This window comes from Solanum tuberosum, unplaced genomic scaffold, assembly GCF_000226075.1.
Source record: "Solanum tuberosum cultivar DM 1-3 516 R44 unplaced genomic scaffold, SolTub_3.0 scf00312, whole genome shotgun sequence".
Taxonomy (NCBI): Eukaryota; Viridiplantae; Streptophyta; class Magnoliopsida; order Solanales; family Solanaceae; genus Solanum; species Solanum tuberosum.
Window position 1 is genome coordinate 586798 of NW_006239237.1, and position 17462 is coordinate 604259.

The window sequence follows — 17462 nt, forward strand, 5'->3', positions numbered from 1 at the left end:
ATAAATTGAAAGTGAGTCTTTACATTACTGATTTTGAATTTGAGTATATAAGGAGGGTTGCGATTATCAATTTCAAAATATGAGTCAAGAAAGAAGCGTCGCGATAAGATGATAGTCAACGTAAAACTAAGAATACAATTAATATGCTTTATTGTTGATATGTGATCTTCTTCCATGCATGTATAACGACTTTAAATTATATGGTATTAAATAGTGAAATATAGTCTATGAAAATTTATATACTTTATTTATGATGAATTATCAAAATATAGATAATACTAGTTCGAGTTCACTTAAACAAAGATTGTGATATGATTTTATATAACAAAATATGATAAATGAGGATTCATATAGTCGATCTGAATTTATTTAGAAGTGAGGGTGAAAATATTGTCAGTGAATTTTTTACGTTTGATTTGCTTAATTCCTTTATTATTATGAATAATTATGTTTACTTGTATAAGCTTGTTCATATTATCAATGACAAATAATATTTTTTTTTAAAATGAAATACGACAAACAATCAGTTACCGTTAACTCAATTAATTTATAATAAATTTTCATAATACGATTATTGTTGGAGACACGTATTACACAAAGATGATATTAAATCGTGAAACATAATTTGTCTGTATATTGTCAATATCAATATGAATTATCAATAATATTCAGCTAAATTTGCCTTAGTAATTCCTACATTACTAATATTTGCCTTAGTAATTCCTGCATTATTAATCCATATGCTACTAATTCATGCATTATTAATTTTTATACCATTCGACCTTTTAGATTAGTAGCCTCATTCGCTACACTGCATACTCACCTCTAGAACTAATTCTGTTTCACCATAGCCAAAAAATATTGAAATATTAATATATAAAGAAAATATAAAAGTATTCACATTTAAAATATTAGCACCAAAAAGGGAAAAAACACCGTAAATAAATGATGAGATACGTGTTTTTAGAATATTTTAGAAGTAAAAGGTCATAAAAGATTAGTTCATAATTAGTTTATTAATTTTTATACCAATCAACCTTCTTTATATGCTACTAATAATATTAGTTCTTTAATTCGAAAAATAGTTCAGCATTAGTTAACTCAACCTTCTTTATATGCTAATATTTGAAGATTAATTTTTTAAAATCTAATATAATTTTCTTCAAAAGTTCTCGTACCATTAAAGAGTACTAAGGCATAAGACTTTGCTTATGCACCTAACAAGTTCCAAACAATGCCACCATCACCAAGATTTTATGATCTTATAATTTGAAGATTTAAATATGTGTCACCCATATCAATCGAGCTAGTAATTTTTATAACTAACAAAATCAATAAACCCTTTTTTTTATATGCAATTTTAAATTATCGATACTTATAATAAATTGACTTGCTTACAAGCAAATTAAGATATTCACAAATCAAGTATCACTCTATCGCTTTAATTTTATCATCTCCATATTCATCTCGTCTGCTATTATTACTCTAATATCAATTATCGGACTAAAACAAATTTAAAAAAATACTTTAATTTTATCAAAGCTCAAAATAGTATGATAGAGAATAAGTGGTACGGCCTCACAAATTTTATAATAGAAAAAATGATCAATCATTAATTTGTTAGATTTTCCTCTGACAAAAACATGTTGATTGGCTATTTTTTTACTTCACAGAAAATCATAGCATATTTAAATACATAAAATTAAACTCAACTTTTTCTTTTAATTGTTTTTGTTTTATCTTACGTACTCTTTTAACATGTCCATGCAACTCCATTTTCTTTTATGAAACATCGATAACTCCTTGAAATATTATTAGTTAATTTTATTTAAATATTTAAATTACAATATATAATTTTAATTGATTATGTGAATATATAATTAGTATTTTCCATATGCAAGGGATAATAGTCCTCCTCCTCCTTCTTCTTTAAAATTCAACGTACCATAAAAGTGAATTATTTTGAGTGAAATATATATCAAAAGACTTGAAACATCAAAAGGATTTCATATAAACAATGGGACTGTTTAGAGAAGATTTTGAGTTGAGCGGGATTGAATAGTCAGTGTATATTTTGTGTATAGTTAAGCTATGTTCAGTCTTTTTTGAGTGTATCATGATATATAGTCAATGTATTGCTCAATATATATGTAAAGCTATATTTAACTTTTTGATTGTATTATAATGTATACTCAGTATATACTTTTTATGACTTTTCACACTATTTTGAATGTAAATAAAAGCATAGTTATATTTGTTGTAAACTAATTACATTATTGTATATATTTGAAAAAACTAAAAGAAATCACATAATTAAGACGGACAATTTCATCTCACAAACCAAACTCAAGACAGTTGCAAATTGAAAAATCTCCTTTACTATCAAAGTTCCGATCGTTTTGTGCAACAATGGTACAACAACAACTATATATGTCTCAATCCCGAGCAAGTTGAATTTGGCTATATGAATCATCTATCAGTATCCATGTCACTCCATTTGAGTTTTGTGCAACATCAATGGAAAACAAATATTATATTTCTTATATCTATATATCTCATGAATGACTGGCTGTGACTTCCAGTTGATCAAGACCATCAATCATCTTCTGATGGTAGAGTTGGACTCTTTGAGCAGACATCGTTTGCATGGAGTTCCAACATTTTCTTCTCGGGATTACACAGACCTAGAGGATAAAATGAATAAAACGCGGGTATTAGATAGTTGAAAAGAACCAAGGAGAATCTGAAATCTTATCAAACAGTTTTCAATGGCATCTAGCTGGTTCAATGGAGAGTTAATTGCACTTGATACCAACTATGCTACCTTGTTGATTAACCGTACTAAACGAATTTGGAGCATCTCAGATGATTCATAGAATTTAGGGATGAGACAACATGCAAGCAGAATACAGAGATCAATGATGAAAAAAGAAACTAGTGTGAAAATGCATTAACAAATAACTAGGCAGTATATTTGTTAGGCTTGGAACATAATCACATCATAAAATTGTTACCCTTACCATCACTAATATATTTCATAAGCTAATAATAAAAAAGGGCAGCCAGGTGCATTAAGCTCCCGCTATGCATGGGGTCTGGGGAAGGCCGGACCACAAGGGTCAATAGTTCACAGTCTTACCCTGCATTTCTGCAAGAGGCTGTTTCCACAGCACGAAGACTCCTCTTCAACTTCACCATAAGCTAATAATACATGTTGGATTATTTTTTTATAGCAATATGTGCAATGAACCACGTGTAGGAATACCCAAAGTCAAACAATTTTTCATTGCAGTGCTGAAAGTTCAAATTTCATCATCCAGGATGCAACAAAAGCAAAAACACTATTTTCTATTTCGTCAACACAAATTTACACACCATGAGAGCACCTATGAGTGTTGCTCTTAATGAAAAACTGAGGGACAGACCTGAACACTTTGGAATATCCCACACAGCAATAGATGATTCTGTACACTCTGGTTCACATAGTTGCTTATTATTCTCATGATTGACATTCATTGCAAGCATCCAGGCGCCAATGGTAACATCCTCATTGCTAAACATTCGGAAACTGAGAATTCACAGGAAAAAGAGAGAACTAATGAGCTATCACTCCTTTGACTTTAAAAGAAACAGACACAAAAGGTTCAATAAAATAAAGAAAATGAATCCCAGAAACACAGTGATGTGAAACGAATTTTAACGACTGTAATGTGAAAGGATATGGCCAGCTTTTTACCATAAAGATCTTGTGTTTAGTCTAGACTTTTAACTTCCAAATACCAATAGATGTAATCAACTTGAATTATAAGAGCAATTTCTTGTTGCTGAAATGTACTGAAAAATGTCTATCTATGATAATTCTAGTTTTACAGAAAAATCATCTCATCATGTCAAAGAAGTTGCCAACACATCCTCTTTTTTCCTTATTTTTTAACAATGATTGACTTCCAATTAGTAACCTTGGCTTAGATGAAACAAGCTACTCCATTAGTCACATCATTTAAAATTTTGTATACTCAGACTGTTGCCTTATGGTCAGAAAGAATTCTAACTACAGCAACTTGAAGTTTCATGTTACCTGCACGGCGAGCTAATTTCGAGACCTACTTACTCAACAAGGCCAGAAAATAATAACCATTACTCAAGTTGGAGAAAAACAGAAGCAGCATAACATGAATAGTTAGCAGATGTTCTTGAATTATGTCTTACCATCATTCACAACAAACACTTCCACCTAACTGTTATAGACGATACGCACTTTGTAGGGTGACAAAAAAATCACTTCAGAACAGATGAGAGACATAAATATTTAATAAAAGCACACTTGCCTGTTGTTTCTCAGGGCAACCAAACTTGCAACAACATCAGCAGAAAGAGCATAAATAGGACCATAAGCATGCAGAAAATACTCCTTCCCCAGAATAGATGAAAGTGGTTCATACCTGTAGCAGTTGAACAGATTCAATGAGACAATACTGGAGATAAGAACAACAATAATCCTGTAATTGAAAGCACAATTTTTCTTCACATTTAGTCATTGGTATGCATTTATCTACATCTTCTTTTCCTCAACATTATCACAAGCTTCATGGCATATATAAACAAGCATAAGCTGCTAATGATCATTCTTTTGGTTGGTTGCTAATGACCATTGTGTTCTCAAAATAAATAAATAAGAGGGCAAGACACATAATTATACAAATACAATGTATTGCCGTGTTATTATTATGTATTACTTAATTTCCACCATAAAATCTGTGCCTTGCTTTTGTTTTCTTTTTCTGTTTTGGTTCTCCTCCAATTTAGCACATATTGATCTTCTCATTTTTGATGACCGAGAAATCTCTCTCAGCCAAATCTGATGGACCAACCGCAACATTTGAAACTTGTAATGGGTCCACCTCCCTACTCTTCTCCGCCTAACTAACAGGTTTAGTTAGCATGGCGTAGGGCTCGAACCTGTGACCTACATCACAAGTTCCTCAACCTTTGCCACTTGAACTAAGCCTGGGGACATTTAGCACATTTTGATATTTCACTCTTTATCCCTAGAAATATAGAGAGTAAGTTGCAATCTTAATGACATCCAGTATGAATCAGTTCTATAAAAATATCATATTTGAACCCCTATCTTAGTAGTCCTGCCAAGTAAAATTTAGGATAATCAACTTGGAATGCTTTTCACACATTAGAAAATAAACTTGAAAAAATCATGTTGCCAATTATATTAGTATATAGGAAACTCCTATCAGAATCAGACTAACCATTTGAGCTTGGGGTCAGTGAAAACTGGACCCTTTTTCATACATCCAAGGTATGTTTGTGAGTGAGACCGCTCTTTGGCCAAGAGTAATGAAAGGCGATCTGTTTATGGAATATCAAAGCAACATGAGATCATAAAAAGTTACAGTAGCATAGGAATCATAACAGAATACCTCAATTAAAGAACAATATGAATAACAAAGCATCAGAATTCTAGCTACCTGGCCGTAAATATATGTCATCATCAGCTTTAACATAGAACTCGGAATCATAAAGTGCATAGGCAGCCTTGAAAAAGGCTAATCTGTAAAAGCATCTTGGTGTAAGTGTAGATCACAAACAGAAGAAACTAATGAATAATAAATGTCAGAACTAACGTTTTGTATGGGAGCTTACTGTACTCTTCTTCAATGTCCAATAGTACAAAATCATCATATTCTGCTACCTCTTTCTTAAGTGCTGACATCTTGGATTTATCACTTGTTCTACCAATAACAAATCTAAAAGCCAAGCCAGTGGCTTCTTCTAACCTGCAACATTCATTCAGCTGGCTCAGCAAAATTCACAAATCTAGGGTAGTACAACTACACATAAAAGTAATTTGCAGGCCAATACACATGGTTATTGCAAAAACAAGTGAACCTTTAAAAAAAAAACAACAGCGGAAGAGCTACAAGTTTGAAGTTGTTACTTGAAAAAACGACAACTTCTGCTTAAGAAGTGCCTGAATGATTAACTATCTTCCAGCCAGTAAGTTCTTCCGTTCTCCTTTGTCTTAAACTTAATGACTCTGCAGTAAGCATTTAGTCACATTCCATTCTATTCCATTTTCATGTGCTTTATATAAGCTAATAATCTACAACATATTGGCCAATTTCCAGTAAGTTCTTGCTGGTCAAGTTTCAGGACACAGTCAAATCAAGCAAGCATGTGACAAATGATTGGGAGAACATGAAATTAATAATTTTTTTAATCAAATTTATGGAAACCACACCCATATTGGGTGTCTTTCCACGATACCATATTAGTGGTGAGAACATGAAATTATTCGAAATAGATCTTCATTATGGTTAGGAAGGCAACAAACAACACATTAAGTAGTCCCACCACGTCATCCAAAAACAGTTTAAGATGTACTTTTCATTTTATAACAACAATAATAACCCATATACTGCAAATACTACTACTGCAACTTCGTCCCTAAAGCTACATTAACTCAAAGAACCTGACTTTTTGTTCTCAAAAATAAATTGAAGCTCGTTTTCACTTTCAAAACTAAAGTCTTAAACTCTATCAATCAGTCAATCAACTACACCTCAATTCAAACTAGCTGGGGTTGGCATATATGAATCAATTCTGCTCAACTAGGATCCAAGTGCAATTTAAGATCTGAAACTAAAATCTTCCCATTTGTCCAACCCCGTAGAATTAGTCTAGGTGTGCACAAATTGGTCCAAATACCACAGTTATCAATAAAAATGAACTGAAACTTAAATCTTACACACTATCAACCCACATTCTGTAAATATTCCTACTTCAACTTCGTCCCCTAAAGCTACGTAAACTCAAAGAACCCGCCTTTTTGTATTAGAAAAGAAAACGAAGCTAGTTTTCCCTTTCAAAACTAAAGCTGGAGTAGAGAGAGTTAAAATCTATCAATCAGTCAAAAATCAACTACACCTCAATCCAAATTAGTTGGGCCTGGCACATGTGAATCAATTCTCTTCTATTAGGATCCAAGAGCAATTTAAGATCTCGCCTCTCTATCCCGCCAAAGTAGAGATAAGGTCTAGTACATTCCTACCCTCCCCTGACCCTACTTGTGGGATTACACGGGATATGTTGTTGTCCAACAATGTATGATCTGAAACTAAAATCTTTCCATCTGTCCAACCCTATAGAATTAGTCTAGGTGCGCGCAAGCTAGTCTAGATACCACGGCTATCAAGGAAAAATGATCTGAAACTTAAATCTTACACAATATCCTCAACAGAGATAAAAGAGTATTTACATATAGATAGAAAAAAAAGGTATACTTTTGAAGCCCATTGTGATCAGATGGAAACCAAGTCCGGCGCAACGATCTCCGGCGAGCAACCGATCCAAACCCAGTCTGAATTCCAACAAAACCCATTACTTTATGCCTCTTATACCCTCCACCAGTAACCCCAATTCCATTTTCTTCTCTACTCATCACATTTCTATCCCAAGCAACAGAAACAGATCTGGGTTCAGCATATTTACAGCTGTTTCCTAAACCCCTCCTCGAAATCGCAATAAACCCGAAAACAAACCCAGCAAAACCGATTAGAAAACATAGAATCAAGATTTTCGATCTACGGGAATGGTAAAAGTACGAATAGGATGATCGAGCAGTGAAAATTTTTGGGTTTGAAGGCATTTCTACGCAAATGGGGTTGTTGAAAATCTGAAAAAAAATCGGATTTGGGGTTCTAACCAGTGTAGTTAAGATTCAAGAATCGGATTACAGAAACTGATTGTTGCAGATTTCTACTAAATTCAACTGAATACTCATCAAAATGTATACTGAGCTTACAGTTTGTTGGAATGGTTGTTACTTGTAACCTCTAGTGTTAGTTGGAGGTTACAAAAGCATAAGCAAGTTTCATTTCTATCACCGGAATATTTAGTTATTATGTTTTCGACAACTTGCTCTTACCATTCTAGATCCGCCTTTAAATTTTTGAAGAATATAATGAAATAACTTTATTGTATAGAGTTAACGATAGAGTAGTATTTATTGATGAGGCTCGAGGTGGAGTTAACGTGAGATTGAAAGTTTGAAAACAAATTTTGGAGTCAAAAAGATTTTAAGATGAGTAGGATTAAAATTAAATATTTAGAATGCAAGTTCAATTAGGAGTGGACAATTGGTAATCGGTGGTACCGTATTTGATGTTATAGCCAATTGTATTACAAAGTTAATATTATTTCTCCAATCATATCTATTTTTTTTTTAAATATATAGGCACGATATAATAGAAGATCAACAAGTAAGAAGATATTAAGAAAAACAAATTGATACAACTAAAAGACATATGTATTTGGATTGTTCATGCTTATTCTTTAACTTTCTCTTTGGACTTGTAACAGATATGTTGATATATGACCTTCATTAAGTAAATAATTTGATATTCGGAAAATATCAAATAATTTGGTACTAATGTTTCATACCAAACCCGACTCGAATACCATAATTCTAAAATTTTATTTTCGAATACTATATCAAATACCGAATTATCGAATACCAAATTAGCAAAAAAAATTATTCGATTCGATAATTCGATTTACGATATTTTATACCCAGCCTTAAGTTCAATAATATGTCTCATCTAATAAATGTAGATGTGAAACTTGACACACATGTCATCACTAAAAAGGGAGGTTTTAGGTACCCTGGAGTCACTAATCAAAGGTAATAGGGAGATTGATAAGAATTTGGGGTAAGGTGGATGAAATGGAGACTCACATTAGCTATCCTTTAAGAATGTAATACTTGTCCTCTATGGAATGGTGGTTATATGAACTATGTTTAATCGTATGGAGTGTTGACCAAACAACAATTCTCATGTTCATAAGTTAAGAGTGACAAAAATGAGGATGTTGAAGTGAATGCATACCTCTGTGAAAGACAAAATGTAAAAAGTGAGATTGAAATGGTTCATGCATGTGAGAAGGAGAGGTGCAAATGCCCCGATTATAAGGTGTGAGAGGTTGACCGTTGTGGTCATGAGAAAGGGTAGAAGTAGGTTTAAGAAGTATTTCAATCAATTTTGTCTAAGCCATTTTTATTTGAATTTCAGTCATTTATGAGCTTAGTTCCTCATTTCTTCAACATATGTAACTTTTAGACTTGTTTCGAAATTGGTAAAGTGACATATGATTCTTTCATTACATATCAGAAACTAAGCAAATTCATAGTCTATTAATTATTTTTTTAATTCGTATAGAATTTTTAATCAACATACCCTAATGCCAACCATGATCGGTAGATACACAAAAATTTAAAAATTAATGATAACAATAACATGTTCAATATAACCTCGAGAGCCTATTTCCGACTAGATTACATGCCCAAATTCCTTATGGACGACCACCGGGCCTGCATGAACAAAAACTTCAAGCCCGAACTTTGATGTCAGGCCCAAACATGCATTCTCTCCGAGCCCATTTAGGCCCGTTTCCGTTCTTCGATCCCCTTTTGGGTCTCCACGACCAATAATTCACTTCCATTTTTGCTTCTAATGGCGTCTCCAAACCCTCACAGTTCGCCGCTCGTCGCCGTTGACCAACGCCGCCTTCAATTTACTCCGGTTGATTTACCTCTCACTCCGCCGGTAAGTACTCCTCTTCGTCACTGTTGCTCGGAGTTTTTTGTGTTTTAGAATGACAACTTCAAGTGATAAAAACTGAGTTCTAAATCTTATATTTATACATTTTTAATGAATTTCTTCGCACATAAACACTAATGGATCTTCATTTTGAAGATGAGAAGTTCTGTATATAATGAATCAGGTAGTTAATGCTCTCTGTTTGAGTTGATGTTGAAAGAAAAAAAGTTGTTGTTTTTATGCTTAGTGTATCTCTTGAGTTTGTTTGATTGATTCAATCTGTGTCCTTGCTGATAGACGTCGAATTAGCACACTGATGATTCATGGAAACTTAGCTTAAAGTAGAATTCAGCTAGTTTTGGAGCTTCTAGGGATGAAATTGGGATTCTTCGATGAGCTTATTTGGGGTTCGATTGAAAAAGGAGGTTGTAGATTTAAAAAAATTAAGTTCGAATAGTCACTTGTGTGGTAGCATAGGAGTGAATTTTTTTTCTTTTTTTGGTTTAACCATCCAGTATCTGAAGCACACTTGCCCGACTAATCTCTATTTGAGCTGGAAAGAATAAATGGGTAAAGCATACTCTACTAAGAAGTTCTTGTTTCCCAGAATAACTAAGTAAGCTGTGAAATAGAATGATGGAAACGTTAGATGCCAAATGTTTTTATCTTAGAAGCTATTACATTGCACGTTTGATGCAGTATGTTCTTTAGGATTTCCATCTTGCTGATCCGTGGGACTAATGTATACTGAAGAATTTAAAATCTTAGGCATTATTTAGATGTGTCATCAATCAGTCTGTTAATTGGATTGCATTGCTGACGAAGACTAAAAGGGCTGCCCAGTGTACTAAAGCTCCCACAATCTCTGAGAAATACAAAAGAATGCAATGTGTTGTAGCTAGTGATTTGCCAAGCTTGATCCTTGCTTAGACAAAACTTTAAGCCCAACTCTTTGAAGTGCCCGATTATAGTCTATTTAGTGCTTGACAAGGTGTGATACAATAATTCTCAAAAAGACGATGGTTGGTCATATTGATATGCTATCATGTATCCACTTTAAAATGTGTCTGCAGCTTCCGTTTCTTGTATATGGTGTTGAATTGTAGGATCTTCCTTGAGGATAGTTTCTATAATTATTAAGCCAAAGATAATGCCTATTGTTGCTAATATTTTGTTATATGAATTTATACATGTTACCGACATTCAGATTGAGACATATAAAGAGCTCAAAGTTTGGACATACACTTGCTTTTGAAATTAAGTAACTTGTTGATTTTCATGTTAAATGTTTAACGTGAGCTGTGTCAGATTTCGTTCGTTGATTCCTATTTGTAAAGTGGTTGCTTTTGTTTAGATGGCAGATGCTATTCCTGAGGGTATTGTGGATCTAACCAGTCTGACTGAAGCAAGCACAGGCGAGAAGCGTAAAAGAGAAGGAAGATTAAGATCTAGAGTTTGGCAACACTTTACAAAGCTAATTAAGGAGGATGGAACTTGTGACAAATGCAAGTGTAATCATTGCCACAAAATTTTCACTTCTTCAACCCGAAGTGGAACGACTCATTTGCTTCGTCATATAAGTGAAGGAATATGTCCAGCATTTAAGAAAGTCAAAAAGGAAAACTCACCATCAATTTTCAGCTATATAGGTGGTAGCATAGACCGAAAAGTTGGTATTAACCCTTGGAAGTTTGATCAAGAACTAGGTCAAGCATCTTTTGAACAGTCAATTGACGCTCATGATGACTTGTTGCCAATGGGGTTAGATGATATTGAACGTCAAACATGCACTGCATCAGAAAGTGATTATGTCAGCCAAACATCAATGCCTGTATTTTCAAAACTTCCTCAACAACCTGCTGTGAAGTCCCATCCTATTGCAGAACCATGGATGACTGAGTTGAAGGCTTGTGTAGGTAAACTCGTTGAACTCACAAACGAACGAGTGCCAAAGCCTACTAGCACGGATAACAAGACTTGTGTAGCTGTTACTACTCCCGATCTCTCTATAGCTTCTGTTGTTAAGTGCTTGAATGAGATGGAGGATATCCCACAATCAAGTGCAATGTATTTAGATGCTTTGGATATCGTAAGGGATCCAGAAGAAAGAGAGTGTTTCATCTGTTTAAACCCAGAGCCGCGTAGGAGATGGCTGCAAAGGATGTTGCATCGTCGTTTTCCCTTGCGCTATAGCACCGATGTTTGACCAACTGTAAGTAATCAAACACAATTAGCTCGTGGAGGATCACAACACTTACTCAAGAACAAGGGAGATATCATTTAACAACCACGCAAGGTCTTTTCATGAATAGTTATTTTTCATGTCAAAGGTTTGAAAGATTACTTGACCAAGCTCTGATTATCCATGACCTTATGTTGTACTGTGCTTACTTGTTGAAAGTTCGAACAGGAGATGAAAAGTTGTACTACAATAATTATAAATACATATATTTGTTCGATACACTATTGTTATCAAATGGCTAAAAGAGCACAATCAATGTTTTTTTTTTTGGTTTTGGTATTTCATTCGCTGTCCGGAGCCTGCATTGGAATCCCCACTAAATTTGGATTGTGCACTACATGATCCATTCGGGGGTAGCGCTTCTAACAGAATTTTCTCGATAGCTAGCTTCAACCCGAAATCTAAAGTTAAGGGATAGAGTAGTCTTACTACTGCAACATGCCGGTGTAGTTTCACAAAGTGGGATATAGTAACAAAAATCAAGGAACTATACGAGCAATACTATAACTAATAGTATGAACGAATAACAAAAGAATACCTACTACTCTTTTACGGACTAAAATTAAAGTGTGTCATATAAATTGGAGGAGAAAAATAGTTTTGATGACATTTTGGAAAATGAAATTATAACAAATAGTAATGATACACGTGTCTTTTGATAAACCCCATTTGGCTCACTCTATATAAAACCCTTTCACCCCTTCACTTTCTTCTTTAGGGTTTTTGGCAGAAATGGCGACTCGTTATCTTACTCGTTCTCTACTCACTACTCTCTCTCGCTCATACATTCCTCTTTCTCTCTCTACACCTCTTCCATCTTCTTTCTCTCTCCTCCGTTTTCGTCCACTCATCGCCGTGGCAGCGAATCTCCGAACCTTTACTCCGGCAACGTTAACGGCGGCGACGTCGTTGAGAGGTTTCGCGACTCGTCAAACGTCCTCGTCGTTGAATGACCCGAACCCGAACTGGTCTAATCGTCCACCGAAGGAGACGATTTTGCTTGATGGATGTGATTTTGAGCACTGGCTTGTTGTGATGGAGAAGCCTGAGGGTGATCCTACAAGAGATGAGATTATTGATAGCTATATCAAAACACTTGCTACGATTGTCGGAAGGTTTGAATTGAAATGTTCTGTATTTTGTTTTGTTGTTTGCGTCAATTAGTTGTACATATTGCCCTGTAGTTACTGCTTTCATTTCTAAAATGTTTTATCTAAGCTGAGGGTTAGGGGTAAGGTCCGTGTACAGTACACTCTAAGCTACTCATACTCCACCTGTGGGATTAGACTTGTTATGTTGTTGTTGTCTATATTGCTATGCATTCAAATTGCCGACACAAATTTGTTAGAGATTTAAGGCATATTAGCTTGTGAGGCCTGCTAGTGTGTTGTGATGTATAATTGGTCAGAAATGGAGAGAAGGACATGAATTTGTGTCTGTAGAGAAAGTAGAGAACTTGGAAATCCTTAATTGTTTTTGTTTAAAAATTATTTTTTATTACATCTTGGGTAGGGGAAGGGGAAATGAGAGAGGGCATTACAAGGTGGGGAATTGAATCCTCACCAACAAGTTGAAAGCTCAGGTAGCCACCCAAATGAGATCCTCTTAGTTGGTTTTAGAAGACAAATTATTGAGTGTACATATGAAACAGGTCAAATGGAGCAGAATGGATATTGAGGATTCATAGAGCTACTCCTAACTATAGCTTGGGATTGAGGCTTAGTTGTTGTTGTGTGTTCCTCTAAATAGTTTAATCAACATGCCTGTAATGATTAGCAGTTCTGTTTTTTCTTTGACATCATTCAATCATCAATCAAGCCACTGCTCTATCTCTAGCTAGTTTTTGTCGGCAATATGAATCCTTTTGATAGTTAATAATCCTATTTTTTATTAGGAATAGATTCTCTTTATTAATTTAAAAATTGCTCTTGTTATCTTCCACCCAATTTGCACAGCTTTAGGAGACCCATTCCCCTTCCTTTTTTCAGTTTCAAGCGTGTAGTCCCACAAAAATATGAACTGATGAGAAGGCTGTGATTGGTCCAAAGGGCGGGTCACAGACGGATTTCTCGGTTCTCAAAAAAAAAGAAAAAAAAAGAACTGATGACGGAACTTTGATAACCTCGGAACAATACATTTTTGTTACCATGATATATATTGGCAGCTCCCAATCATTTGATTGGGCTGCATGTTCCACTATGCGAGCAGCTAACTTATTGTAATGATTAATTGGTCAGAAATTGATTATTGAAGTAATAAGAAAGGAAAAGGGATGAGTTTGTATGTCTGGAGATAATGTTGAGAATCTGAAAATCTTTTAATTAGTTTTAGAAGACAAACTATTGAGTGTTTTTATGAAACAGGTTCAAATTAAGCGGAGTAGATATTGAGGATTCATATAGGCTATAGCTAATCCCAACTAGTTGTTGTTTGCTTTAAAAATAGTTTAAGCAATCTGCCTGTATAATAAAAGTGGGTCACTTGCTGATGGAATACTCCCAGACTGTATGAGTTCTTGGAATTGTGAAATACTTTCAAAGAAGTTTAGTTAATTACCGTGGAGGATTTATGTGATTAATACATCTTGCAGTGAGGAAGAAGCAAGAATGAAGATCTACTCTGTCTCGACAAGACATTACTATGCATTTGGAGCTCTTGTATCCGAAGAACTTTCTTACAAGCTCAAAGGTTGATGCATTTTTAGCGTCCTTTTCCATTAATATTTTTTTGGTTGTATCTTGATCTTATCCAAGTATTTTTTAATGGTAACGAGGTGAAACTAAGCATTCTTTTCTTCATCCATGTGCAGAATTGCCCAAGGTTAGATGGGTGCTTCCTGATTCCTACCTGGATGTTAAAAATAAAGATTATGGAGGTAGGTAGTGACTAGTATTTTTTGTCACACAATTCTTGTGAAATTATATGTTTTTTTTTTTTACAAAAAACTTCAAGTGAGTAATATATGATCAATAACAAACGCTAGGCATTTGCTCCTGGCAAATAGACTTTGACATGATTTCTTTCTTCAATTGTGTTTCTCTGCCTGAATTCACTTCCGATCTGCTGGATTTGCTTTCCTGTCCCTTTCCTTTACATATGTAACTTTTGGGTAATCCTGTTTTGTGTAACATAGTTCAAGTGGCATGGAGATATTAAAATGTCAATTTGACTTGTATATGCCATTATCTCAATGAGGAGGAGTTAAAGAACTAGCTAAAGAAAATACCAAAACAGTAGCAAAAATTTGATCAGGAATAATGTAGTACTCTGTAGTTGTTAAATGAAATTGAATCTTTGAAATTTGTGGAAGTTGACATAAAGTACTGTTATTAGTTGAAGTATGTTAAGGAATGTCCCAAGATAGAAAACGTCATGTAAATTGAGACAAGGAGATTATTGGAAAAATACAGTTGAAAATATGAAATGCTTGATTCTGAACAGTTGGTTCATTTATGATTTAATACATATGATAATTTGTTTTGTGGGTAATGATGGCACAAGAAAAATTTATGAGAAATTCAACCTTGGCATTTTCATGAAGAACTTTCATACATGTCTATCTTGCCCTGTTCGGATATAATCATGTTCTCTTCTGGTACACCAGTATTGTATGACTATTGTGGTGCATGTTGCAGGAGAACCTTTTATTAATGGGCAGGCTGTACCATATGACCCGAAATACCACGAGGAGTGGGTGAGGAACAATGCCCGAGCTAATGAGAGAAACAGACGTAATGACCGACCTCGTAACTTTGATAGGTCCAGAAATTTTGAGAGAAGAAGAGAGATGCAGAACCCTGGATCCAATATGGGTGGTGGACCTCCCAATATGAGAAATGCACCACCCCCTAACATGGGTGGAATGCAGCAGCAGCAGCCTAACATGAGTGGAGTGCAGCAGCAGCAACCTAACATGGGAGGTATGCAGCAGCAGCAGCCGAACATGGGAGGTATGCAGCAGCAGCAGCCCAACATGGGCGGGATGCACCAGCCTGGCATGGGAGGGCCACCCAACATGCAGCCCAACATGGGAGGTGCACCGCCTAACTATGGTGGAGGGCCTCCCAGAAACTATGGTGGAGCGCCTCCCAATAACTACGGTGGAGCACCAAACAATCAATATAATGGTGGACCAAACAATGGGGGCATGCCTTACCAAACAGGTCCAGGACCAAACCAGAACTATGCTTCAAATACATCTGGTGGAAACCATTATCAGAACCCAAATATGCCCTCTCCAAGTCAGAACTATGCTCCGAATACGTCTGGTGGAAACCCTCTTCAGAATCAAAACATGCCTGGAAGAGATCCAAATTATCAATAGGCCGCTGTAGATAAGTATGAAATTTGTATTTCTAGAATTTTACTGCACGAAATCATATCTTGGTTGAATAGGATGTTTGGTGCTCGTAGTAGTTGAATGTGCAATAAGATGTGTTTTGTTGGTATGCACTCCTGTTGTATTTTCATTGCAATGCTACTATATGAACATCCTTTCAGTTTATCGATTCTCCGATGAATGTTCTAATTTCATATGGTGAATGATTGAACTTTTAAGGCATCATTGCAGGTAGTGTTTGCGTATTTGGACTATTATGGCTACAGCTGTTTTCAAGGTGACAATGTTAGAAAAGCCATAACCTTGTGTCGTTTGTTTTTCGATTTCATCTTCATAAATTTCAAATAAAGTGTTCTCGTCTCTTGTTTACAAGAAGTAACAATCAAACACTACTATATTCCAGATGAAAAAATTACAATAGAAACTTGGATAACATCTCAATCTTCATTCGAAACTAACACATGTCTGGATAGAGATACAATTCGTTGAGTTAGGGCATAATTTCAGTACGAACTTTCATTCATTTTGTCTAAAAAAGTTGCAATGTATAATATAATCTTAAATTGAAAGTCATTTGAAATCTATGCACCCTCCAACTTTATCTTCAACTTTGAATAATATCAAGTTCTTACATTTATCTTTATTAAATCTTTAATTAAAATAATATATTATATTATATCTTTTCATTATCAATTATTCTTTACTTCTTTACAAACCATGATATTTTCATTTTTTAAAATTTATGTAACAATTTTTTCATAAAATTATCTTTTGGATGAAAAAAAATGAGAATGCTAATCAAGTATATAAACAAATAATTAAATAAATTAGTATAATGAGAAATTAAATTTTATTAATGATAATTAAATTTTAATACTTTTTAAACAAGTTAAAATAGAGAGATCGATAACTATACAAATATATTTCGATGTAGGAAATATAAAAATAATTAATTTAATTAAGGTCAGAATTTTAAACTACAATTTATGTAATACTCCATTAATACTTAGGTTTAAAAGTAAATTATATCTCCTTATTTAGAAGTGAGAGTTGGAAAGGACCAACATTGCATTAAAGTACTTGTACAATGTTGGTCCTTCCATTGCATTAAAGTACTTGTACATATATAAGTGGGCCCCACCTCCTTCCACTTAAATAATATTCTTCAACCTTATCATGGTAAAAGTTGAATTCATTATCCTTTTCATTTAATTTTATATGATATTATTTTTTCCTATAAAATCATTATATATGTTTTAATAATTTA

The 17462-nt window shown here is 34.3% G+C and overlaps 3 protein-coding genes across 3 annotated transcripts; 2 read left to right on the forward strand and 1 right to left on the reverse strand.

The window, feature by feature from the left end:
• Positions 1-2355: 2355 nt before the first annotated feature.
• Positions 2356-7978, reverse strand: LOC102587212 (probable beta-1,3-galactosyltransferase 14). The gene is made up of 7 exons (XM_006359989.2): positions 7299-7978; positions 5640-5792; positions 5484-5566; positions 5265-5364; positions 4329-4442; positions 3426-3568; positions 2356-2684 (listed from the first exon to the last, which is right to left on the reverse strand). The coding sequence occupies exons 1-7, from the start codon at positions 7661-7663 to the stop codon at positions 2596-2598; spliced, it is 1047 nt and encodes a 348-aa protein (XP_006360051.1). The 5' UTR covers positions 7664-7978; the 3' UTR covers positions 2356-2595.
• A 1366-nt stretch (positions 7979-9344) lies between these two features.
• Positions 9345-12108, forward strand: LOC102587537 (uncharacterized). The gene is made up of 2 exons (XM_006359990.2): positions 9345-9620; positions 10969-12108. Exons 1-2 carry the CDS (start codon positions 9528-9530, stop codon positions 11818-11820), a joined length of 945 nt encoding a protein of 314 aa, XP_006360052.1. The 5' UTR covers positions 9345-9527; the 3' UTR covers positions 11821-12108.
• Positions 12109-12559: 451 nt separating this feature from the next.
• On the forward strand, positions 12560-16413 carry LOC102587860 (multiple organellar RNA editing factor 8, chloroplastic/mitochondrial-like). Its single transcript, XM_006359991.2, has 4 exons — positions 12560-12971; positions 14447-14544; positions 14666-14731; positions 15492-16413. The coding sequence occupies exons 1-4, from the start codon at positions 12589-12591 to the stop codon at positions 16178-16180; spliced, it is 1236 nt and encodes a 411-aa protein (XP_006360053.1). The 5' UTR covers positions 12560-12588; the 3' UTR covers positions 16181-16413.
• Positions 16414-17462: the final 1049 nt, after the last annotated feature.

What these genes read in the sequence shown, in the direction of transcription:
- LOC102587537 (XM_006359990.2), top strand. Translation starts at nt 9,528, where the DNA reads ATGGCGTCTCCAAACCCTCACAGTTCGCCGCTCGTCGCCGTTGACCAA. An exon ending in ATTTACCTCTCACTCCGCCG is followed by an intron (nt 9,621 to 10,968) that starts GTAAGTACTCCT and finishes GCTTTTGTTTAG; the next exon opens with ATGGCAGATGCTATTCCTGA.
- LOC102587860 (XM_006359991.2), top strand. Translation starts at nt 12,589, where the DNA reads ATGGCGACTCGTTATCTTACTCGTTCTCTACTCACTACTCTCTCTCGC. An exon ending in CTTGCTACGATTGTCGGAAG is followed by an intron (nt 12,972 to 14,446) that starts GTTTGAATTGAA and finishes TACATCTTGCAG; the next exon opens with TGAGGAAGAAGCAAGAATGA. An exon ending in ACTTTCTTACAAGCTCAAAG is followed by an intron (nt 14,545 to 14,665) that starts GTTGATGCATTT and finishes ATCCATGTGCAG; the next exon opens with AATTGCCCAAGGTTAGATGG.
- LOC102587212 (XM_006359989.2), bottom strand. Translation starts at nt 7,663, where the DNA reads ATGCCTTCAAACCCAAAAATTTTCACTGCTCGATCATCCTATTCGTAC. An exon ending in AGTAAGCTCCCATACAAAAC is followed by an intron (nt 5,567 to 5,639) that starts GTTAGTTCTGAC and finishes ATGCTTTTACAG; the next exon opens with ATTAGCCTTTTTCAAGGCTG. An exon ending in GTTGCCCTGAGAAACAACAG is followed by an intron (nt 3,569 to 4,328) that starts GCAAGTGTGCTT and finishes GTGAATTCTCAG; the next exon opens with TTTCCGAATGTTTAGCAATG.